This window comes from Monodon monoceros, unplaced genomic scaffold, assembly GCF_005190385.1.
Source record: "Monodon monoceros isolate NGI ecotype Baffin Bay Population unplaced genomic scaffold, NGI_Narwhal_1 Super_Scaffold_20, whole genome shotgun sequence".
In the NCBI taxonomy this organism is placed as follows: Eukaryota; Metazoa; Chordata; class Mammalia; order Artiodactyla; family Monodontidae; genus Monodon; species Monodon monoceros.
Window position 1 is genome coordinate 51545380 of NW_021703777.1, and position 27001 is coordinate 51572380.

The window sequence follows — 27001 nt, forward strand, 5'->3', positions numbered from 1 at the left end:
TGGTAAATGGGAGTGTTTCCTTAATTTCTCTTTCAGATATTTCACCATTAGAGTATAGGAATGCAAGAGGTTTCTGTGCATTACTTTTGTATCCTGCTACTCTACCAAATTCATTGATTAGCTCTAGTAGTTTTCTGGTAGCATCTTTAGGATTCTCTATGTATAGTATCATGTCATCTGCAAACAGTGACAATTTTACTTCTTCTTTTCCGGTTTGGATTCCTTTTATTTCTTTTTCTTCTCTGATGGCTGTGGCTAAAACTTACAAAACTATGTTGAATAATAGTGGTGAGAGTGGGCAACCTTGTCTTGCTCCTGATCTTAGAGGAAATGGTTTCAGTTTTTCACCATTGAGAACGATGTTGGCTGTGGGTTTTTCATATATGGCCTTTATTATGTTGAGGTAAGTTCCCTCTATGCCCACTTTCTGGAGAGTTTTTATCATAAATAAGTGTTGAATTTTGCCAAAAGCTTTATCTGCATATATTGAGATTATCATATGGTTTATATACTTCAATTTGTTAATATGGTGTATCACATTGATTTGCATATATTGAAGAATCCTTGCATCCCGGGGATAAACCCCACTTCATCATGGTGTATGATCCATTTAATGTGTTGTTGGATTCTGTTTGTTAGTATTTTGTTGAGGATTTTTGCATATAATGTTCATCAGAGATACTGACCTGGAATTTTCTTTTTTTGTGACATCTTTGTCTGGTTTTGGTATCAGGGTGATGGTGGCCTCGTAGAATGAGTTTGGGAGTGTTCTCCCTCTGCTATAGTTTGAAGAGTTTGAGAAGGATAGGTGTTAGCTCTTCTCTAAATGTTTGATAGAATTTGCCTGTGAAGCCATCTGGTACTGGGCTTTTGTTTCTTGGAAGATTGTTAATCACAGTTTCAATTTCAGTGCTTGTGATTGGTCAGTTTATATTTTCTATTTCTACCTGGTTCAGTCTTGGAAGGTTGTGCTTTTCTAAGAATTTGCCCATTTCTTCCTGGTTGTCCATTTTATTGGCAAAGAGTTGCTTGTAGTAATCTCTCATGATCCTTTGTATTTCTGCAGTGTCAGTTGTTACTTCTCCTTTTTCATTTCTAATTCTGTTGATTTGAGTCTTCTCCCTTTTTTTCTTGATGAGTCTAGCTAATGGCTTAACAATATTCTTTATCTTCTCAAAGAACCAGCTTTTTGTTTTACTGATCTTTGCTACCGTTTCCTTCATTTCTATTTCATTTTTTTCTGATTTGATCTTTATGATTTCTTTCCTTCTGCTAACTTTGGGGGTTTTTTGTCCTCCTTTCTCTAATTGCTTTAGGTGTAAGTTTAGGTTGTTTATTTGAGATGTTTGTTTCTTGAGGTACAATTGTATTGCTATAAACTTCTACCTTTGAACTACTTTGCTGCATCCCATAGGTTTTGGGCAGTCGTGTTTTCATTGTCATTTGTTTCTAGGTATTTTTTGATTTCCTCTTTGATTTCTTAGTGATCTCTAGGTTATTTAGTAGTGTATTGTTTAGCCTCCATGTGTTTGCATTTTTTATAGTTTTTTCCTGTAATTGATATCTAGTCTCATAGCGTTGTGGTTGGAAAAGATACTTGATATGATTTCACTTTTCTTAAATTTACCAAGGCTTGATTTGTGACCCAAGACATGATCTATCCTGGAGAATGTTCCATGAGCACTTGAGAAAAATGTGTATTCTGTTGTTTTTGGATGGAATGTCCTCTAAATGTCAATTAAGTCCATCTTGTTTAATGGATCATTTAAAGCTTGTGTTTTATTTATTTTCATTTTGGATGATCTGTCCATTGGTGAAAGTGGGGTGTTAAAGTCCCCATTATGATTGTGTTACTATTGATTTCCCCTTTTATGGCTGTTAGCATTTACCTTATGTATTGAGGTGCTCCTATGTTGGGTGCATAAATATTTACAATTGTTATATCTTCTTCTTGGATCGATCCGTTGATCATTATGTAGTGTTCTTTTTTGTTTCTTGTAATTGTCTTTATTTTAAAGTCTATTTTGTCTGATATAAGAAATGCTACTCCAGCTTTCTTTTCATTTCTATTTGCATGTAATATCTTTTTCCATCCCCTCACACTCAGTCTGTATGTGTCTGTAGGTTAAGTGGGTCTCTTGTAGACAGCATATATACAGGTCTTGTTTTTGTATCCATTCAGCCAGTCTATTTCTTTTGGTTGGAGCATTTAATCCATTTGCATTTAAGGTAATTATTGATATGTATGTTCCTATTACCATTTTCTTAATTGTTTTGGGTGTGTTTTTGTAGGTCTTTTCCTTCTCTTGTGTTTCCTGCCTAGAGAAGTTCCTTCAGCATTTGTTGTAAAACTGGTTTGGTGGTGCTGAATTCTCTTACCTTCTGCTTGTCTGTAAATGTTTTAATTTCTCCATCAAATCTGAATGAGATCCTTGCTGGGTAATCTTGGTTGTAGGTTTTTCCCCTTCATCACTTTAAATATGTCCCGCTACTCCCTTTGGGCTTGCAGAGTTTCTGCTGAAAGATCAGCTGTTAACCTTAGGGGGATTCCCTTGTATGTTATTTGTTGCTTTTCCCTTGCTGCCCTTAATATTTTTTCTTTGTATTTTTGAAAGTTTGATTAATATGTGTTTCAGAGTGTTTCTCCTTGGATTTATCCTGTATGGGACTCTCTGCACTTCCTGGACTTGATTGACTACTTCCTTTCCCATGTTAGGGAAGTTTTTGTCTATAATCTCTTCAAATATTTTCTCAGACACTTTCTTTTTCTCTTCTTCTTCTGAGACCCCTATAATTTGAATGTTAGTGTGTTTAATATTGTCCCAGAGGTCTCTGAGACTGGCCTTAATTCTTTTTTTTTTATTTTGCTCTGCAGCAGTTATTTCCACTCTTTTATCTTCCAGGTCACTTATCCATTCTTCTGCTTCAGTTATTGTGCTATTGATTCCTTCTAGAGTATTTTTAATTTCAGTAATTGTGTTGTTAATCACTGCTTGTTTGCCCCTTAGTTCTTCTAGATCCTTATAAAATGTTTCTTGTATTTTCTCCATTCTGTTTCCAAGATTTTGAATCATCCTTACTATCATTACTCTGAATTCTTTTTCAGGTAGGCTGCCTATTTCATAATCATTTATTTGTTCTATAGGTTTTTACCTTGTTCCTTCATCTGTAACATATTTTTCGTCTTTTTTTTGTTGTTGTTGTTTTTTTGATGGGTGGTGCTGTTTTCCTCTTTTTCTAGTTGTTTGGCCTCAGACCTCCAGCACTGGAGTTTGCAGACAGTTGGATATAGCCGGGGTTGGTGCTAAGATGAGGAACTCTGGGAGATCTCACTCCGATTAATATTCCCTGTGGTCTGAGGTTCTCTGTTAGTCCAGCGGTTTGGACTCGGAGCTACCACCACAGGAGCCTGGGCCTGACCTCTGGCCTGGGAACCAAGTTCCCACAAGCTTTGTGGCACAGTAGAAAAAAAAAAAAAAGCAAGAAAAAAGAAAAAAAGGAGCAGTACAATATCAAAGAATAAAAAACAAAATAAAATTAGAAAGATAAAAAATATATTAGGAAAAATAAAACTATAATGGAAACAACTGCAACAAGGTAAAATAAGACCACAACAGAAAAAAGGAAACAAAAAGTGGGCGGGGGAAGCAAGCCAGACGGAGAGAACAATAACAAAGTTTAAAGAATAAGATAAAGTTCGAAAAATAAAATATTTATTAGGAACAATAAAAATATAAAAGAATCAACAATAATGAATCAACACGGTAAATCAGAACCCCAATCTAAAAGAGGAAAAAAGAAAAAAAAAAAAAAAGAAAAAAGCCTTGGCTATGGGGGTGGAGTTTAGGTGGGGTGGAACTTAGGCAGGAGCGGCGTTCAGTGTGGGGCAGGACCTAGGCGGGTGGGGGGGTGACGTTTTGGCGTGGGGCGGGGCCTAGGCTCAGGACCCACGTAGCTGGAAAAAGTCCTGGGGGTGGGGCCTAGGCAGGGCAGAATTCAAGCATGGGGGCACAGGGGGTCTCTGCTTAGGACCTCTGTGGAATGGGAGAAGCAGCACGTGGAAAGGAGGGCCTCCAGAGTGTGGGGTTCCAGAGTTTAGAGGTAGGTCCCTGGGTGAGGGTGTGTGGGTGGGGTTTAGGCCCAGTGCGTTGGAGGGGGTCTCAGAGGGGGTCTCCCAGTGTAGAGGTGAGGCCCTGGGTGGGGGTGTAGGAGCAGGGCTTGGGCGCTGCGCAGCAGGAGGGAGGCTCCGAGAGCAGAGGATTAGGCCGGGGAGCCCAACAGGCTCCCCAGCTGCTCAGCTGACAGGGGAAGCACTGGCTGTGTTCCCTTCTGTTCCTTCACACCACTCCCTAATCATCTCCCCCAGGGTCTCCCCCATTGCCGCTGGACCCCTAACCATGGGTGGGTCCTGCTGGATGTAGGAACTCCTCCCCTCCCCCAGCCATCCCTCAGGGGTTCCAGTCCCATAGGTCTGGGCTTTACTTTTGCTCCCCCTTCCCTCCCTCCCACTCCCTCAGGACCACATGGCTAAAGGGGGCCTCCGTGGGCAGAGGATCAGGCTTGGGATCTCAGCAGGTTCCTGGGGGCCCACGTGGGCACGGGAAACCTGGCCATGCTCCCTTTTGATCCTCTGCCCTCTCAATGGTTCCCCAATTTCCCCCTTTTCCCCTCCCCCAGCCGCCCCTCAGGGGCACCAGTCCCATCCTGCCTCCACTTCTCCTCCCCCTTCACTCCCCCCAGGCCCCACGTCCTACCCAGTGCCTGGGGATTCCTACCGTCCCCTTAGGTGTCCACAGTACCCCACCAGTGCCTGGTAGGTGCCCCAGTTGTGCGAGACGCAAATTCCACGTCCTCCTAGTACACCATCTTGACTCCGCCCCCGTCAATGTCTTTTTAGATTACAAGTTTACCATTTTCTTTGTTTCCTATGTCTTCTTGTACCTAACAAACAACCTTCTTCTGGGTTCAATTTCCTTCTTACTGAAGTACTTCCTTCATAAATTCTTTAACAAGAGTACATGAACAATAAACCACACTTTTGTTTAGTTTTGTTTTTGTTGTTATGCGTGAAAGGTCCTTATTTTAGCCTCATTCTTGAATAATACTTTAGTGTGGATATAAAATTCCAAGTTGATAGCAATTTTCTCTCAGCATTTTGAAAATACAATTATATACTGCCTTTTATCACTGCTATTAAGAAATTATCCTTCACTCAAAACTTTCTTTGGTAGCTAGCTTTTTCTCTATTGTTTGAAAATCTTCCATTTGCCCTTGGAGTTCAGAGTTTTATTATGATGTATCTGTGTGTGTGTTTTGTTTTATTGAGTATGCTTCAGACTCATCTCGATCTGAAGCTTAATGTCTTTATTAATTCCGGATAATTCTCATTATCTCTTGTAATACTGCTGCTCCTTTATTTTTCTGTGCTCTTCTTTAACATTTCACTAAGTAAACTTTGAGATGTCTCCTGTCTCTTAGCCTCTATTTGATCTTTTTCATACCTTTATCTATGTTACATTCTGTGTGATTTCATCTCTTTCAGTTAACCAGTTTCTCTTCAACTTTGTCTACTATTCTGTGTAACTCATCCATCAAGTTTTCATTTCAATTAAAAAGTATGTTTGACTATGTTTACCTGTCTGTTTTGAAAAAGTACTATACTTTTCTTATATTTATAATTCCCCTTTAATGTCATTTGTCATTTCAAATTTACTTACCTGAATATCTGTTAATTTTATTATGTGGACTTTTTGAGGATGCTCTTCTTATTCTGATTTTAGCTCATGATGTATTGTTTACCATTGAGGTTGTATGCTTATCTTTAATCCCACTTTGTTGTTGGGATCCTATGCAATCTGGATTTAACATACATACTCCAAAGCATTTGCTTCTATCAGATACTCTAGGAGGATTGGCATCACATGGACCATTTTTTGGTTAATTTCTTAAAGTGTCTGGGACCATGCAGGTGGTATTAATGTAAATCCAAAACTTTCATGAAGTCAGGTTCATGATTATGAATTCTCAGGAGAACTTTTTTTCCATCCAGACCTGGACCTCTGAGACAACTAAACTTTTTTTTCTTTTATGATGTGAGTTCTTCTTCTTTCTAAACTATGCTTTCACTGAATGCCTAGTTCTTTGAGAAACCTAGCCTTATTCTGGAACCTCATGTCCGTCTCCCTATTTTTTTACTAGCCCAAGACCTCATCTCCAGTGTCTATTAATGCTGAAACACAAAACAATTGCAATTCTAATGCTTACCATGTAATATTCATATTCTTTTATTTTTAGTCTTCTAAGATTTCCCTTATTTTCACAGGAGCCCAACTTTGCATTTCAAATAGAATTTATTATATTTTCGCTAGCATTTCTGGTTGTTTTATATGAAAAGCTTCTTTAAATTATTTAGGTTTTCATGTTGCTAGAAATGTAAGATGTAATTATTTATTCAGTGTCTGCTTCTTCATCTAAACTGCCCTATTCATGAGAATGGCAACTGTGAATCTTGGTCATAGCTAATTTCTGAAACTAAGAATAACGCCCAGCACAAAAAGGTGTTTATTTAGTATTTATCTAGTAAATATTAAATTAATATCTGGGGTGAATATTATGGCAAAATTAGCAATTGAGATGAGAGGAGGCAGCCTAGAGTATGAGAGCATCAAAACCAAATGTGCCTAATGCACATTCATTTTCAGAAAAGGAGAGTGCCAATATTAGGTGGAGGAAGTGATTTACATGGCAATTTACATGGAAGGATATGGATATTATATCGATTTTAGAGAATTATAACCTTTAGCCAAATTATCAAGGTTCTTGTGAGAAATATCAACAGTTAATCGAAACAGAGATAAAAATCTTAACGTATGACTACAGAAGTTAAAATGTGCTTTTGTAGCCAGATAAGGGGGTGTAGGTACCAGAAAATTAACTTGAGCCTATAAGTCACATAAACTTGGAAGTTCATCTCTTTATAAGTTTGTTTAATGAGATGAGTGGGGTTTTTTGAAGATCTGTGAAGTCTAACCATAGCTAATACAGCATACTTACTGTATGCTATGTACTCTTCCCAAAAGTCTTACAATATGTTAATTCATATAATCTTCATAATAACCCATTTTAATGTGAGGATACAGGTACAGAAAGATTAAGAAACAAAAAACTTACCTAAAGTCCAACAGTAAATGGCAGAGCTGGTGTTCAAACTCTGCCATTCTGACTTTAAAACAAGCTATCCTGAATGGTGGGTACAGTGTACTATGCACTGAAATCTAGTGTTTGTGGGGTAGCATTGTGATATATCATTACATACAGAAACACTGTTATGTGAATCTGTTCTAATGTTAAATTTCTTAAGTAATGTTTTTAATGCTTAATCAAGAAGAGTATATAAAAAGAATGACAGAAAATTATCATAATTATACATTTTTAAAAATATCTTTATGGTTTTTCAGGCAAAGTGGTAATGATGTGATAGGCGATATTGTCATGAAATTTAAATTCGCCAGGAATAGCAATGAACCATCAGTAAAAAGGAAAATTGAGTCTGTTTTACACCAAATGCTGAATGACCCTGGAAACTTGGCAATGAACACAACTGACTTAACACGCAAGTATCATTTTTTTAGCCATTTCATTTCAATATATCTCTCTACCAGTTCTAATTCATGTTTCGATTTAATGAGAGACTGACTTTTTTCCCTTGGAATTAAACTTTATGAAAACAATGTATTATGAAGCTAACTATAATATATAGCTCTCCAATATAAAATATTCTAAAGTTTTAAAGAATCATTTAGCATTCATTTAGTAAGTTTTATTTGCTAAAAATTCTTTCTTATTTTTCCCTCTCCATCCTCCTTGTAAGGGATGTTGCTGTCAGATGTTCAATTTGTAGGTATGTTATAAGAATGGTAAATAGCTGTTTGAGGTCAGAGAACAATTTAATTAAGGATCTATCTCCCTGAGAACAGAGCATGCAATTGGAAGGTGTCTGGTAAATACTTGTAGAATAAAGAAGTAAATTAGAAGATTTAACAATATCCCTACCTCCTCTCTGAAAATCCTCTCTACTTCTGTCTAGAATGGAATCTATTTCCATTGTTTTTCATCCCTATTGCTATCACTCTGGTCTAAGCCAACATAATTTCTTACTTGAACTACAGCACTAGCCTCCAAGCTACTCTGCTTCTATACTTTCTTGGCCCTTTCCAATGTATTGTACACATACTGATCAAGGAAATATTTTAAAATATAAATACAATCTTACTTAAAAGCTCCCATGGCTTCCCACAAAACAAAACAAAAATAAAAACAAAACATAAACACCACATGTAAGAAGAATACCATATTTCCTGGTTTACCCAGGACAGTCCTGGGTTCATGCCAATTGACCAAGAACCATTATTAATATTAGCCTTTACGTTTTCTGGTTTGGACAATAAATGATATGGTGATCTCATCTAAAGCACTGTATGATCTGGTTCATACTTACCCCTCTAGCCATTTATTATACCATTCTCTTCCTCATTCACCACAATCTGGCCACACCTTCACTTTCTCTGTTTGCAAAAATTCTCTCCTTCTTGCCTCAGGGCCTTTGCATACATTATTCCAGTTTCTTATAACACAGGTTAGATCACCCCCTTGCATCTGTCAAGTATCATCTGAATCATTTCTTTCTAATGTAAGTCTTTTCTAACTTCCAGTACTAAATTATTTACCTCTGTCATACACACCTTCATTTTCCTTCACAGCGTTTATCACAATTGAAACTACAATATTATTTCTGTGTCTTCATCCTACTCTGTAAGTTTTCTAAAGGCAAGGACCAGTCTGCCTTGTTCATCCTACTGTCCTTCTACTACCCAGTGTCTAGCACATAATAAGTACTCCATTAATATTTTTGCATGACTTTAAAAAAAAAAGGAATTACTTAATATATGCATAGAATTTAAGGACACTCCTTCAACTCTGTCATGTACTGCTAGCTTAAGAAACCATGATTCCCCTCATAATAAGCTCACAATTAAGGGATTTTGGTGGCTCCCACATTGGACTGGTAGTTAATCAGCAAATACCTGTTATAGTTTTACTAGTTGTTAAAATATTGAAATTCTTTCCTGTCTGTTGGTAAATAACCACTGCACCAGGCCTACAAAGGTGCCTCCCCAACCCCTCCAAATTCTCCCACCCCTCTCCTCCCCTTGCAACTACAGCATTAATGCTTAGCACAGCAAGGACTTCCAAGACACTGATCCAGCTCCATGGGTGGCTGTGTCCTTCCTGACTAGCTGATGCTCATGCATTACAGTTTGTTAATCCTCACAACAACCACATGTTATAGATCCTTCTATTGTCCCCACTCAGAAAAGATAGATAATTGCCCAGGGCATACAGGCAGCATGTAGGGGAGCCAGTATTGAAATAAAGTCTTTCTTGCTCAAAGAATGAAAAGGAATGGTCAGTTCTTTTTATTTCCTTTCTCCAAAAGGATGTCTGCCTCCTCTAACACTTACAAAGCAGGTGTGATACCCAAGCCCTGTGAAACTTCTGGCAGCAAAAAAGTTTGTTTAAGTTGACTTTAGAGAACATGAACACCTGTCTGAGAGGTTTATATTTATCTTATAGGAAATAAGAAGCTGATTTCTCATTAAAAGATTTCAAGCAGAGAAGAATATACTCTGATATGATCTACATTTTTAGAAATGTCAGTCTGGTAAAGTAGAGGTGGATGCATTAAAAAGGGAAAAAGTGGAGGCAGGGAATAGGTGTCAAATGATGAAAGCATGAACTAAAGTAGTAGCCAAAGGGAGGGGGAAGATGGTGCTAATGCAAAGGATCGTTAGAGGGTAGAAGGTACAAAATCTGGAAAGCAATAAGATGTGGGAAATGATGAGAAAGGAGGAATTAGAGACCATTTCAGATTTCTAGCTATTGGTGGAAGTGGTGTCATTTACTAAAGGAGGAAATATACGTAGCAAATTTGGAGTAAAATTTGGTGACATTGAGTTTGAGATGGCTGTAGGACATGCAGAGAAAACTGTTCTATAAGTAGACATTAAACTGGAATATACAAACTGTCACCATCTGGCACCAACATATTTTCCTTTCTGTGCTCTCCCACCACTTCCCTACATGCAACACTTGTATTAGCTCTACTGACTTTATTGCTCCACAAACATCTTACACCTCCATGCATTTGTGCCCACTATATCTCTCATCTGGAATGCCTTTTCACCTCTTGCCTGCCTGAAAAACTCCTTTTAGGTATTCAAAATACAACTCAAATGTTATTTTCATCATGATAACATCTGTGAACCAGAATCACTAGTAACTCTCTCCTTTATCCTCTCTACTTTACACTTAAATTTATTTGAATGATTTCTTGATCAATTTCTACCTATAAATTATGTGATGGCAGACCCCCTATATTTTGTTATACCTGCAGTACTACAAATAGTATCAGTAAAGTAATACAGATATACTTATATGTACATAAATATATATTAGAAAAAAATGAAAAATTAACTTCTCTTATAGCATTTACTACATTGTATCTCCATGACTATGTTGCTGTCTTCCCAAGTAAACTGAGTGACTTGAGAGCAGAAATATCTTTTAAATAACTTTTAACTATCTTTTAAGCGCTTGATGAGAAATTAAAGCACAAACTTTAGTGTGCAAACAATAAATTGAGGGAATATTATAAACAGTTTTCTGAAGCCCATGACTCAGATTCTTTCAGCAGGTCTGGATGGAGTCAAGGAGTCTATTTTAGCAGTCCTCTAAATGATTCTGATTATGGTTGTCTGAGGACTACACGTTAAGAAATTAAGGTCAAATGGTATACAGTCCTTTTTGTATTGATCTTACTCTCTCTCTCTTTTTTAACACCAGAAATAACTCACCAGGACACAGAAGATATTTTAACTCAAGGTAAGCTTTTAAATTACTTTGTAAATGTGGTTTACCAAAATAAAAAGAGTAAATGTTCAAGTGATTTGTAGCCTTTGCCAAGGCAGTGTCCATTGAGATGGTATCTTTATTCTTAGTTCACTCGTGTGGGTTGTTGTTGAGATAAGATATTGCTGATTCTGTTGGCCTATGAAGTGATGTTTAAGTTTTCCCCTCCTTTTAGAAGGAAGAAGTAGCAATGCCATTCCACCACTCTGTATCAAGTTTGGTCTCATTAAGGTTTTCTTGGCAGCTTTGGGAAGTTTCTCCTGCCCTGGTTCCATGGCAGCATTTCAGTAGACTTGCAAATTATGTTTAGTTGCATCATTTATATGCCTTCTCCTAACCACCAGAATAGCTTGCTTTGTTGTGGATTTAAGTTAATCATAAACTATAATAAAAAAAATTACAAAAAGCAATATGAGTTTTATGTCTATAACATATTAGAAAAGTCACTGCTTTCCAATGTCCTTAGGTATACTCTCAGGCTAGGATAGCAGAAATATAGCCCTTAGAAAACAGCAGTTTACTTCTCTGGCTAATAAAAGGTAGTTAGAAATTAGTTCAATATATCTTGATAGCTGGCCTATCTCACATACTTAAGTGATGTTATAAGTTAATGCTTCTTCCTCTGTGGGTGTTTTTCAACTTCACTATATATTTAATTCATGCTTCTTTTTCATTAACATGTGCTTAAATAATTTACTAGAGAATTTGGTTGGAGAATGTAGCAAAGGAACCTATATTCCATGTGTATTCTTACTGGAAGTCTAGTCCTCCTCTATCTGGGAGATCTGGTAGAAAAAATGCCTTTGGATGGTGTCCTATTGAAGCAATGTCACTACTTCAGAGCTGGTCCAGCAATAGAAACTGTTGGTGGTGATTTACCAACACTATTACCAACAACAGTAATAGACTAAACAAGAGAAAATAAACCATGGGAGTGGGAGTTAAGAGGAGTTGAGTGATCCAGCCCACTCCAGCCTGTTTCAGCTTTGACCATTAGAGAGTCATGGGCTCTCTTAAAATATTTAAATAAACCTCATCTAGATACTTAGAAACCTTCAGATACCCTCGAGAATATTCTGTGGACCTAAAGTAACTCCTTTTCCAGGGCACATTTGGTGAGATAGAGTCAGTTACAGATGTGGACTGAATTGCCCACAATGAACTGAATTACCACTATAGAATCTTCATGATGAGAGCAGTTTCCCTCCAACTTCATTGTGCACATGAATCACTTGTTAAAATACAGCTTCTAGTAAGTTCTGAGAACCTAATGCCCAGCTTGGTGACTACAGTTAGTAATATGGTATTGTACACTTGAAAGTTGCTGAGAGCAGATCATAAGTATTCCCGTCACACTTACACACACACACAAAAAAGAGAACTATGTGAGGTGTTAGATGTGTTAAATACCTTGAACTTGGTAATCATTCTACAATGTATATGTATATGTATATCAAATCATCGCACTGTATACTTTAAATATATATACATTGTATCAATATTTGTCAATTATTCCTTAATAAAGTTGGAGGGAAAAAAAATGCAGCTTTTGATTTGTTCCCTGATGTGGGTCTGTGAGTCAACATTTTTTTTTTTGTCATCGCTGTTCATCTTTACTGTGGGACAACTGACAAATAAAATTACAAGATATTTAAAGTGTACAATGTCATGATTTGATACATGTATACATTATGAAAAGATTCCCCTCATCCAGCTAATTAACACATTCATCACCTCATGTATTTATCACCTCCCTCCTTTTTTATGTTTTTAGCGAGAACTCAGCAAATTTGCTACTCTCAGCAAATTTCAATTATACAATACACTGTTGTCAACTATAGTCACTATGTTATACATTAGATTCTCAGACCTTATTCATCTTACAGCTGAAAGTTTATACCCTTTTACCAAACTCTCCCTATTTCTCCAACCCGCTGGCCACCACTTTCTACTGTATCTAGGAGTTCAACTTTAATTTCCACATATAGGTGATACCATGCAGTATTTGTCTTTGTCTGGAAAATTCCCTTAGCACAATACCCTACAGTTTCATCCATGTTGCTGCAAGTGACAGGATTTCCTTCTTTTTTAAGGCTGAATAACATTCCTGTGTGTGTGTGCACGCTTGTGTGCATGCTTATGTGCACATATATACCACTATTTCTTGATCCACTTATCTACTGACAGACACTTAGGTTGTTTCTACACAGAGCCAACATTTCTAACAAGTTCCTAGGGGAGGCCCGTGCTGCAGATCCACAGACCACACTTTGAGTAGCAAGGCTACTGAGAAGATGGAAATTTCCCAGAGAACCTGTGGCCTGAACTGGTGCCTCCAGCACTGACCTATCTTAACCCCCACTCATGAGGAATTCCAGAGAACTCTGAAGCTGCTCCAGAATTTGAAACCTCCATGCCAATTAAGTTCAGCAATGTTCTCTAAAAATGCAGTCTATAGGCAACAGTCACATAAGTACTCTAAAAATATAACATATTGATCATGCTTTTGGAAAGCCTAGCATGTCGTGGGAAAGAATACATAAGAGACATAAAAGTCATAAATGATGGTGAAATTCTTAAAACATCTGCCAAGTGTAAGAATCATGATCTTCTCAGCACATTAATTCCCTTTTCCCATTAGAATGTGGGGTCCGTCCAGACCTAATATCATTGTCTGCTGAGAGAATCATAGGAGGCACTAAAGCTAAGGAAGGAGACTGGCCATGGCAAGTCAGTTTACAGTGGAGTAATCTTCACCACTGCGGAGGTGTCTTCATCAGTAAAGAGTGGATCCTGACAGCAGCTCACTGCTTCAGAAGGTAAGACCACAGTTAACTACCCATCTTGGCATACCTTAGTTGTCTCAATTAATAGTTACATCTGTGTTAGAGGGTATCAATCAATCACATTTTATGCATAAAAAAATTGATTAGCGATATTAAATAACTTGCCCTGAATAACACTGCCAATATGCGACACAGCCAAGATTCAAATCTAAATTCAACTGATTCCAAAACCATGCTCTTATTCATTTGCTGAAAGAAAGGAAAGGAAGGGAGGGAGGGAGGGAGGCTGACAGGGAAGAAAGAAAGAAGAGTATCTTTTAAAATCTTCACTATAAAGACATTGAGGCAAAAGAAGTTTAACATAAAAATTCATGTATTTTCTTGTTGTCAAATATTTTTTGTTTAGAATTTTTAACTAGCATTTACTCCTTTGCAAGCTACTGTACCTCATGAAAGTATCTCCTGGATATATAATTTCTATTTTCCGTATAACTCCACTATCTAAACTCCACAAAACCCTCAAATTATTTGGTTACATTTGGCTTTTATTCAACCTTAAAAGCATGTTGCATTAATCAACCTTCCAATTCATAGATCCTTATTTTCATCAGTTCATACAAGACCTTTCTCTCCTTTTATTTTTCTCCTGTCATACCTGTATTCCACTACTACTACCTTCCCTGCCCCCATAGGCCTCACACAAATATTTGACATGTCTTTAAATATGCAGTTACCTGCAAAACCTTTGGGGGGGGTGTGTGTGTGTCTTATATAAGTGGCATTGTGTATAAGTCTCATATTTCCTTACTGTTTCCTTACTGTTTTTGCTCAATCCTGGGAATTTTAATCTGGTCCACCACTGCATCCACCATATCCCTTCATCCAGCTAGGTTGCTCCAACTTCCCACTGCCACAAAGAGCAGCACATATACACTTTCTCTCATGCCTTCATATGTGCCTCTCTATAAACCTTCAAGAATTTCTCTGACATACATACCCAGAAGTATATATACAGTGTGCTAAATACACTACAATGCTTTCCAGAATTTTACATCTTCACATGTAATGCAAAAGAGTTCAAACTTCTTTCTCACCAACACAATACTATTCTTTTTCAATTTTTTGTCATTCTTATGAATATACATTAGATGCTCATTATTGTTATAATTTCCATTTCTCTGCTTATTAGTGAGTTTGAGTATCTTTTCATATGTCTACTGGCTGTTTGGGCTTCTCCCATGAAATGCCTATTAATATTTTTTGCTCATTGTATAATGGTTTCTCCCTCCATTTATTGCTGGTTTACAGACTTCTGTATATTCTACAAAAATTTTAGATATTAAACGTTGCAAGTCTTTTCTCATTCATCTGATAAATATGTCTATGGTACAGTTAATTTTTTCAGTTTTTTATGTCTTTTATTTTTTATTCTACATACTTTTTATTGAAGTATAGTTGATACACAATATTATATACTATAGGTGTACAGTATAGTAATTCACAATTTTTAAAGGTTATACTCCATTTATTATAAAATGTTGGCTATATTCCCTGCATTGTACCATATCCTTGTAGCTTATTTATTTTATATATAATAGTTTGTACCTCTTAATCCCCTAGACCTATCTTGCCCCTACCCCCTCTCTCTCCCTCTAGTAACCATTAGTTTGTTCTCTATATATGATACACTTAATTTTGATCTCATGAAATTCATCCATTCTTAACTGTATGGTTTGTATTTTGGGAGTTTGGCTAAAAAATCCCTATTCCTAGGTCAGCAAGATAATGCCTTATATTTTTTTTATATTAGTGCTCGCTCTCTCTCTCTCTCTCGCTTTCTCTCTCTCTCTCTCTGTATCAATACATACACACACACACACCCCAAAATCTTCAAGAAGCATCACACTTAGTACAGAAAAATCATTCATCAATTAGTAAGACAAGGAGCCCCTTATCATCACTACTATTTAAATGGAACTTCTGGCTAAAGGAAAGGAAAAAAATAACAGTTGGAAGGAAAGAGTTAAAACTAAAGTGAACATTATTTCAGACTTCTTAGTTGCTTGAATGGAAGGATGTAGAAAAGGGAGAAATCAAAGAAAAGTTTTGTGTTATACTAGTGTTCATCAAAGTGTCAGTATATCTTTATTGGAATAATGGAACACCAGGACGTTCATCACCCCAAGATATGTTTTCTAAAATATTTCTGTTTCTTTAGACAGATGATCACTCATTGTGCCAGTAAAGAATTACAGAAATAGATCACAAAGAAATGTTGGTCGAATACTTTCTAGATTGGGGGTGGAGGGGACAAACACAAAAACCAAATATTTGAAATTCTCACAAGTTCTCTATTCAAATAACATGTTTTCATATTTTTAGCCGCTCTGATACTCTTCAATGGACTGTCACCTTTGGTATTTCCACAATATTTCCTAAAGAGAGAAGAGGAATAAGGACTATTTTAATCCATAACAATTATAAACCTGGAACTCATGAAAATGATATTGCACTTCTACAACTTGATAGAGAAGTCACCTTTACCAGAAATATCCATACAGTGTGCCTCCCAGATGCTAGCCAGAATATTCTACCTGGTTCCCCTGCTTATGTAACAGGATGGGGCTCTCAAAGATACAGCGGTGAGTATCTCAGGAAAAAATAAAACAAAAACAACAGCAATATCTCCTGGTACTTGCTAGTACGCATTTTTTTTTAATTAAGGAACACCTGAAGGGTAGGTTCTATGGACAGAACCATGCTACAGTCTGGTCATCCTAAGATCTAACTAGAGTTCCTTCAGCAAATCAAAGCAATGTCCCTAGAAACTATACAGAATTCTCACACACAGTAATACGAAAATGTAAAAGCAAGTGATACAGAAACATGAGTTCTTCCATGATCCAGAGACTCTACAGACTTGAATGGCTCCCCTATAAAGAAAATTTTTAAAATTTATAAGAGGATTTAGATAGGTATTCTCTAAGGGTTTTAAGGTATTCTGAAGTGAAAGAAATCCTGCCTTCAGAACAAGAAACTCTGTGTGTACATAAGTATTGTTCACACTTATTTATGAAGCAAATAAAATGAGAAAAAGAAATAAGGGTGACATGAAAGAGCAAATATAGCCAAGGGGAAAATGAGTATCGGCTAGGGAGTGGAAGGATAGCATTAACAATATCCATGGGTTTCTAACTATTTTGTAGATCATGTCTCCAAGAAACAAAACTAAGGCTGAATTGTCCTAGAAAATATTTCATTGTGTTTTCATGGCCCAAAGTAATCTGGTGTAGTAAATAAAATCTGTGCCAATCACAAAAACGGCAGTGCCATATTGAAGGAATATCAATATAAAATAAATTCATTCTTTAGTCATGAAACAAGATTTGTTTCTCTTTTGTTACTATATTAAAGGTTAATTAATATTTAATTTTCTAATTCAAAGTTAGTCAGTGGATATTTCAAAATCTACTAGTCAATTTTAAGTAAGCAAATTTTTTCTCCCTCTTAAGGTCTAAGGGGCACTGTATCACAAACCTAAAGCAAAAAAAGAAAAAAACCACTCTATGTAAAGGGGTAATCCATCTCTACTATGGAAATCTTTGCTGAGAAAAAACTACTAGTACATTTTCAATAGCCTTCTTTGCTGAATAAGAGATAATGTTTGGAGTACAATTATTCCTTCCTATATTCACCATAGAATCATTAAGTTATCTACCCTGAAGTCCATTTTCATTCTGCTTTTATACTTAACAGGCAGCCCAGTTCCAGACCTACAACAAGCACGGGTCAATATAATAAGTAATAATGTATGTAATGCACCATCTAGTTATAATGGAACCATCCTGCCTGGAATGCTATGTGCTGGACTATCTCAAGGTGGAGTGGATGCATGCCAGGTAAGTTCAAGACAATGTTATCCACGTCATCAGCCAAGTTTATAAGCACTTACTAGCATGTCATATTGTGATAGACAGAAAGGTATCATTATAATACAGAGCCCTGATCCTCTAAAAATGTATGGTCTAGATTTTACAGATTCTTATATGAAGTTGATCTGTCATGAAACACTGATTCTGAGAAGCCAAGTTGCAAAGTGGTTAACTATCAAGCTCAAGAACGAGACAGACCCGGGTTTGAATTCCTTAACCTCTATTACCAATCCTTTCATCTATAAAATTGGGATAAGAATAGTATCTAACTTTTTAGGTACCACTAAAGATTAGATGGAGATTAAATATGTCAGGCACGCACTAAGCAAGAAAGCTCAGCTATCTCAACTATTTCTACTGTTGTTGTCAACCTAGACCATGATCAGTGACATCAATAACTTTCACCTCAACCTTCTACTATGAAGACTTAAATAAATCACTCATCTAAGAGTTGTAGATAATTGATTTTAAAAATATAAATAACACCTGAATATCAGCACCTTGAAGATAAAAAAATTATACAAAGAGCTTAGTTACCTGAGTCACCATAGCTCCCATAATTGTTAAATAGCACTAATGAAGGAAAAGAAAAAACTATTTAGATCTACTTTGTAATTTTCAACCAAATATAAAAACACTAACAATAAATATAAATTCTTACTCTAATGTAATTAGAATAAGATTTTTTTTGGAAGGTATGTTGCTATTTATTTATTTATTTTTAATAGATCTTTACTGTAGCATAAATGCTTCACAATAGTTAGTTTCTGTTGCACAACAAAGAGAGAGAATCAGCCATATGCATACACATGTCCCCATATCCCTTCCCTCTTGAGCCTCCCTCCCATCTTCCCTATCCCACCCTTCTAGGTCATCGCAAAGCACACAGCCGGTCTCCCTGTGCTATGCTGCTGCTTCCTACCAGCCAACTATTTTACATCTGGTAGTGTACATATGTTGATGTTACTCTCACTTCGGCCCAGCTTCGCCCTCCCACCCCATGTCATCAAGTCCATTCTCTATGTCTCTTTATTCCTGCCCTGCAACTAGGTTCACCGGTACTTTTTTTTTTTTAGATTCCATATATATGCATTAGCATACAGTATTTGTTTTTCTCTTAGAATAAGATTTTAATACTAAATTTTTAATTAAACTATCTAAACAACTGATGTGGTTATATTTTTTAATAGATTTTATTCCTATGTCTGAAACCCAACCCCATACAGCAACAGCAACAACTACTTAGTATCCAAAATTACATTTTTGGAATTAAGAAAAATCAATCTGTTTTCTTTTTTTTTTTTTTTTTTTTTTGGTACGTGGGCCTCTCACTGTTGTGGCCTCTCCTGTTGCAGAGCACAGGCTCCGGACGCACAGGCTCAGCGGCCATGGCTCACGGGCCCAGCTGCTCCGCGGCATGTGGGATCTTCCCAGACCAGGGCATGAACCCGTGTCCCCTGCATTGGCAGGCGGACTCTCAACCACTGCACCACCAGGGAAGCCCCAATCTGTCTTCTTGATGAATCTGCTACTGCTTTCCTGACTGAATCATAAGCAGAAAAATGAGGTTTATTCTTTCCTTAAACATTGCTGACTTTTATATTTAGTGCTTACATTCTTGAAAAAGAGGATAAGTAGTAGTTCTTACATAGTTTTGGCAAAGACCCCAATTCATTTCCCCAAAATGAAACATTTTTCTTGACTACAAGCTGTGTGGGGGTGGAGGGGAATTGTTTATCAATTTTCAAGACACTGTTAATTACCCACTGGTTTTTATTCACTTTAAGTGGAGATGTCTTGATGGTAGGGAATGCTTCTTGTTCCCCTTCCCACTTTCTTCTTTTCTATTGCTAGCCCTGTAACAACAAATTCTCAACTTTCATAGTAGTTTTACAAAGAATTCACCAATCAAGTAAGCAACAAACCTTTACACGATAATTTCAGATCTACTAAGAGCATTAATTAGAACTGACTTAAGAATATACATGAGATATAAAAGGGTGTTTATTCATGCTTTACTCATGATACACTTTACCTTCTGCATATACAGATTCTGCTCTTCCTCCAAGCTCAGTTCAGGCCATAACTCACCATGAAACTTTCCTGTGTGTTCCACTCTGGGTCTCACTGATTTTTAGCTGAAATACTATATATAATACATAGAGTTTATGCCTCAAAAAAATAGCACTTTACATAAGAGCTTATGAGATCCTGTTTGTTTTTGTTCATTTATTTTTTTTAATTGCATTATTTGCTTTTTATGTGCCAGACTCTGTGCTTACACAGTATCACCTGAACTCAGCAAGTCTATGGTCTAGAAGAGAGACCACAGGCTCAGATATCTGCCCAATCAGGCAGTGAAGCTGCCCAGATATAGGAAAAATTACATGTCCCACTTAGTTTAATATTTGCTTGCCCACTCTTGGTAAGACATTATGCAAAGAAATCTCTTACTATAGAAGAAGTAGAAGAAAAACACAATGATGGGAGAGTGCTGAGAACTGGTAAACTGGAGCACATGTGCAACATCTAAAGGAGGCAGATGCCAATCACCTCCATGCAGTGCTTGCTATCAAGGTGGTAATTCAGACACTAACCCTCCTCCCCATCTAAACCAGTAATTAAGTAGGCATGGAAGAACTAGCTACTATTAAGAGCAGTCAAATGAACAGCAAACTATTCTAGAAGCATACTTGGTAATAACAGCTGAGTTTTATTAGTACTATTTACCAGGCTATACTCAGATTGCTATGCATGTTAAACTCATTTAAACACATTAAAATATTATTTACAGATGAGGAAGCTGAGGTACAAAGGGCTATTAAGTAGCTTACTGAAAATCATATAGCTAGTAAGTAGAGGATTCAAACCTATGCTAACTCCAGAACCCACAGACTTAACCCATTATACAGCATGTAAGATATCCTAACTTTTCTCCCCAAATAGATTATTACATGCACAAATATTTAGTTGGTTGGCTTATTATTATAATTTGCTGGTAAGTATTTCATACGGAGTGTTTTACTCATTGCCATATAAATTTCTATTATTCACCAAAAGAATACTTTTTGATACACTGTATATCAAACACCATGCATTGTGCTATGAATAGGAAGATAAGTGAAATTTCTAAAAACTTATTCATTCAACAGACATTTTCTTAGCATTTCCTTTGGGCTAGAGGCTTAGCATATAGCAGTGTCCAGAATATGTATGCCCCCTTCCCTTATGGACCTTACAGTAAAGCCTGAAAAACAGACACTGAACAAGTATCATAAATGCAATGAGAGTTGCAGAGATGTGCAGCTGCTACAACTAGGGGAGCTAATCCAGTGGGAGTAAGTTCAAACAGGCACACAAATGTGCACGTACAAAATAATGAAGCAGCAGTGAAAGTACCCACAGGATGTGGGAATGCAGGCAGTGAAAAACTAATCTAGCCCAAAGCTGGAAGTGGTGACAGTGGGGAGGAAAGGTGCAGGTGAGGGATGGCCCCCTGAAGGAGGTGAGCCTGGAATGAGTAGCAGACTGGTGGAGTCTGGAAATATGCTTCTCATCTTCTCACAGTTGCTGAAAGAGCAACACGTGTACTTGGAAGATTTTGTTAATTTTCGCGTGACTTGGTATTTAGTATTTCAACAGGAAATGTCAGAATAACTTTACTGTCATACTGGATGTGACTTCTACTGCCATAGAAGTAAACTCAATACTTTGGCATTGTTTTCACACTTAAATAATCAATCTTTCTGTTTCCTTCAGGGGGACTCTGGTGGCCCACTAGTACAAGAAGACGCACGGCAGCTCTGGTTCCTCGTGGGGATAGTAAGCTGGGGGGATCAGTGTGCTCTGCCAGATAAGCCAGGGGTGTATACTCTAGTCACAGCCTACCGTGAATGGATAAACCAACACGCTGGAATCTAGTGCAATAAATAACATCTCTGTTGCAGAGTCTGAATGCAGTTGTGCCTGTCTAAAATTCTAAAACTTTTCAGCTGCAAAAAGAAACAAAGTGTTCTATTTTAACATTCTGTTACATAAATACTAAAGATTAAATACTATTTAACTTTTAGCTGTTACTATGGGTTTTATATTGCTCAAGAAAATTATATGAATGTTGCATGGTAATGTGCCAGGGGGAACACTGTAAACTAGTTATAGAGGTAACAATTATACTATACTTGTGATAACATAAATGCTAGTAGTGAGAGAAACAGATACCCTGAGAGTGGAAACTAAAGGAAACTGCACAAGTCTGCAAGGTCAGAGGAGTTTCCTCTGTGGAAGTCTCATCAAAGCTGATAAATGTGCAAAGTATACAAACTTGCAAAGAAAGAAGTTGTAGATAACATTTAAGACAGAACAGTATGAGAGAAAAAAAATACTATATTTTGAGAAAGGAAATTGAGTTATTTGTAGTGAGGTGGATGGACCTAGAGTCTGTCATACAGAGTGAAGTAAGTCAGAAAGAGAGAAACAAATGCCATATGCTAACACATATATATGGAATCTAAAAAAAACATGGTTCTGAAAAACCTAGGGGCAGAACAGGAATAAAAATGCAGATGTAGAGAATGGACTTGAGGACACGGGGAGGGTGAAGGGTAAGCTGGGACGAAGTGAGAGAGTGGCATGGACATATATACACTACCAAATGTAAAATAGATAGCTAGTGGGAAGAAGCCGCAAAGCACAGGGAGATCAGCTCGTTACCTTGTGTCTACCTAGAAGGGTGGGATAGAGAGGGTAGGAGGGAGACTCAAGAGGGAGGGGATATGGGGATATATGTATAATATAGCTGATTCACTTTGTTATACAGCAGCAACTAACACAACAATGTAAAAAGCAATTATACTCCAATAAAGATGTAAAAAAAAAAAGAAAAGAAAAATACTATTTTTTTAAATTTCTGGTTACTTAATATTTTATAGGAGGCGTTATGCCCTAAAAGTACAAGTACGAAGTCATTGTACAGTCCTACAGCAATCTTAATTACCCTGTAAGAACATGCTCCCATAGGAACTAACCAATGAATTTCAGGCATTTACGATCAAAGCTAGAATATTCACTCCTCACCAGAGACCCAAAGAATTATAATTTTCATGATAACTTTTATTTAAAATATTCTTTATCTATGTGAATGAGAGAATTTATCGCCTCCATGGGGGCGGGGGGGGGAATGGGAAGAGTTGGTTTGCAAAAAAAACCCAAAAAGTTAAATAGCTTAATTTCAATAAAATTATCTTAATGAAGAAACTTTTCTCTCTCTCCTTCTTTCTCTTTCTCCCTCTCTCCTGCCCTCCCTCCCTTAAACACACACACACACACACACACACACATGCACACACACACCAAAAGAACACAAATAAAATTTATTAACATTTAATGGCGCAGCAATTTATACAGTCTGAATTATGATTGTTACTGAATTTTTACGGGATTCTAGCAGAGTTAAAGTTTGCTTATGCATGATCATCTATGTGTCAGAACTTCCTCATTCTAAAAGCTAACTTATGACACCTGGGTATCAGAACAACTACATGCATTGTGATGAAAACGTCTTGTATTTCCTCATGTAAAATTGTGAAGAGACCTACACTGAAATCACTTACTTTGCAGAAGTTGAAAATTTAACCAACTCTGTGAAATGTACAAATAAATCATTGGTATACCTTACTTCAGATAAACTATTTTAAAATCATTTCTCTGCCTAAGTATTTACGGAAGTTATGACTTACGAAGGACAATCCAAAACAATTTATTTAACTGGTTCTCAAACAATAGAATGGCCAACTAGATTCTGAAGGCTTGGCACTTTCTGCTGCCTTATAATCAAGCTCTGTAACTAAGGCAAGCGTCCAGCTTGAAACTCCCTGGTTGCACCCTGTGAGGACAATATTAAACTGGCCATTCACAGTAAGCCTCAGGGGAGTGTGTTTGTGTATGGGTGTGTTGGTGTGTTTGTATGTGTGTGCATGTGCCTTCACATAATCATAAACATACTAGTTTATTTCTACACATTGAACGCTATATAAAGGAACATACTTATTCAGCAGAAAATAGAGCAAATTCAATTATTTATTGAAAATAAAATAGTAAATATTCATAGTTTTATGAAAAGATATTTGAACACCAGAAGAACACCTATTTTAAGAGATTTTTTTAAATGTTCTGATGAGGTCTATCTTCTTGATAGCTAAGTAACTCCATGAAAGCAATTTTGAATATTTATGGAAGGCATGGTGATTCATAAATCTTTTCAGTTCTTAAAAAAATCATTCTGGAAACTCTGGAAGAAACATTCTAGAACCTTAATTCAGTGCCAGGAAGAGTTATTAATACGAGGGAGAATCCTTTTCATCATAGAGAAAACACACAGATGAACCAATTTTTTTAAATGGCAAACAAAGTGAATATTTGATGTTCAAACTAAATACTCCTGAGTTTAAAATAGTCAACAGAGCTAATAAAAAGGGAATTATTCAAGAAAGTTTAGAGCAAGCAATTGACTGTTTCACTCCTGGGAAGTCTTAATTACAGAGTGTAGATCATTCATTTAGCAAATTTATTGAGCCCTGTATATTTCAGGCTCTCTACTATACTACTCTCTACTATACACTAATAAAACTAAGATAAACAAGACATAGTCCCTGCCTTTAAGACACTCAATATATTGTATGACAGAAATATAATATAACGGAGGCAATGATAAAGAGTAGGATATTTATTATAGGATAACAAAAAAAGGGGGTAGTTCTAGAAGACTCAGGGAAAATATAATAATATCAAAAGTGAGTCTTCCAGACCATCAATTTGCCATGAACAATACTAATTACTGTGTGGTTAGAGAGAAGGGAGCTAAGAACTCCTCAGGTTATTTATTTAAATATGTCACAAGCTCTCATTTATACAATTCAATTCCTATTTTCCTATTTGCTAAACATTAATCTTCAAACAGAGCCAAAATACAATTTTTTATGTCCACATAATCCAAATCTCAAAATCCAGTCCATTCTGCTTCTAATCAGTTTAATTAATCTCCTTTGGGGAAAACAGATCATCCCCACTCCCCTACATTTCTAGTGATTCATTTCTGTAAGAATCAGCTGTCTTTTGAAGGAACAGTTTTCTTATCATGAGAGATAATTAAGCAGAAGCTGGATAATAACCTGAAGAAATGTTTTAGAAGATTTCTGCAATGGGTCAGGCTTAAAAGCAGATTATTTCCATGGTGATTTCCAGACTAAGATTCTACCCATGATAAGCAAATAGTTTTGAGGGAGCATAACATCTGAGAAAAAGAAGAATTTCAGCATATTAGGATATCTGTTTGTTTAATCTGGTTCACAACCATGAAACAAATCATCAAGAGCAAAGAAATCAAACTGATCAAAATTCAAATTAAGTAGAAAACCATTCTGGAGAAAAAGAGAACTGAATGAAATGAGAAATTAATTCAAAAAGCAGACAGAGCTCAGGCATTTTCCTACCTCCAATCATACAACTTAGACTGAAATTACTTATGCAATAAAAATCTGTTGATATAATATTAATAAAGGTTTTCTCCCTGCAAAATTCATCCATCTAACCATTTTTTTACCCATTCATTTGTTTATCAATAGCTTTTGAGCACTGACAATCTGCCAGGCACTATTGTAGGCTAGCCAAGTCAACTTCAAGGAAAGAACAAGAAAGGCAGAGGAAGAAGCAAGTGTAAAAGTCCTGAGGTGACTACAAGTTTGTGGGTTTGAGGAACAGTAAGAAGTCAATGCGGCTAGAGCAAAACTAATATAAGAGAGACTAGTGTTAGAAGAGGTTGAAGAAATAAGCGTGGGGGCCATCTAAAGAAGTTTTTATTTTATTCTAAATGTGAAGGCAAAATTCTGAAGGGAAATTATATGATCAATTTTCTATTTTCTAAAGATTAAACTGGTGAAACCAAGGTTAATCATTAGTTAGATCCGTTAAACCTGTAACCTGCCTTCACTAATCAAGCTCCCTTTAATTGTTACTACAAAAACGTGCATGCCCTCCAAGTGGCATGTAACCTAAACAATAAGATGTTTGCCCAAGTTGTGTCCAGTTCAAGCTCCAGCCAATTAAGACTGGTTGGGACCACTGACCCTCCAACTGCGCATGCCTGAATGACCACTTGGTGACTTTTTAATGTCAGAGGGCTAGGTGTTCTGGCACCCTCAGAACATGCCAACCCCACCATTTTCTGACCATGAGTTCTGTGAAGAAGCCTGTAGCTTAGTTACACTTGTGTAGCACCATGATTACCTCACCTTTTTCTTATTTCCAATCATCTTTCCCCATGCTCCCCACACCTCAGACCACCCTGCTTCTTTATCCCATAAATATCCCAAGCCTCTCCCTCCTCCCTTTGGGGAGGCCGATTTGAGATTTTGTTCTCCCATCTCCTCACTTGGCTGTCTCATGAATATGAAACAGTCCCCCTAAAGCTGAGTTCCTCTGCTGAGTTTATGATTAACCTCTCTATCCAAAACTTGTTCCCTTTTTTGCCCCATACCTATTCCCCCTCAAGATTGAGAAGTATCAAAGAAAGCGGGGGATTGACACTGAGAAGGACCCTATGGGGTCCTCCTAGCACAAAAGTCTTACCATGTCCCCTCTGTTTCTTGCTCATAGGCCTTCCCTGATTTCCAAAGAGCAGATTCAAACAGTTACTAATTAGGGAGGTTAGGGAATACAGAAACAAAGAAAAGCAGCGAAGAGAAAACTGTGCAGTGATAAAGTAGAATACTAGTTCCTCCTCAAAGTACATACACAACAATCTGATACTTTTCTTTGAGTTCCTTGACAGGAACTAAAGCCCTCACCCAGGTGGAGGTTGGTAACTTCAGGCTGAGCATAAGCACATTGACCCCAGACCACTTAGAACCAGAAGGCTGATGACTGAGATTCATGGACCACCACCCTGATACCTCACCACCAACCAATCATGCATCCTGCAGCCCTCCCCCTAAATTTGTCTTTAAAAATTCTTCCCAGGGCTTCCCTGGTGGTGCAGTGGTTGAGAATCTGCCTGCTAATGCAGGGGGCGTGGGTTCGAGCCCTGGTCTGGGAGGATCCCACATGCCGTGGAGCAACTAGGCCCATGAGCCACAACTACTGAGCCTGCGTGTCTGGAGCCACAAAAAGAGAGGCCGCGATAGTGAGAGGCCCACGCACCGCAACGAAGAGTGGCCCCTGCTTGCCACAACTAGAGAAAGCCCTCGCACAGAAACAAAGATGCAACACAGCAAAAATAAATAAATTAAAAAAAAAAATTCTTCCCAGAAGACTACTGGGGAA

At 37.1% G+C, this 27001-nt stretch overlaps 1 protein-coding gene across 1 annotated transcript in view; it reads left to right on the forward strand.

The window, feature by feature from the left end:
• TMPRSS11D (transmembrane serine protease 11D) overlaps positions 1 to 22151 on the forward strand; it is a 47405-nt gene extending 25254 nt beyond the window's left edge. Inside the window, exons 5-10 of the mRNA XM_029234701.1 lie at positions 7458 to 7612; positions 10903 to 10941; positions 13610 to 13787; positions 16137 to 16396; positions 17511 to 17653; positions 21446 to 22151. Coding sequence (XP_029090534.1) covers positions 7458 to 7612; positions 10903 to 10941; positions 13610 to 13787; positions 16137 to 16396; positions 17511 to 17653; positions 21446 to 21607 — 937 coding nt within the window. The 3' untranslated portion in view covers positions 21608 to 22151. The remainder of the gene's footprint in view (positions 1 to 7457; positions 7613 to 10902; positions 10942 to 13609; positions 13788 to 16136; positions 16397 to 17510; positions 17654 to 21445) is intronic.
• The last annotated feature ends 4850 nt before the right edge of the window (positions 22152 to 27001 follow it).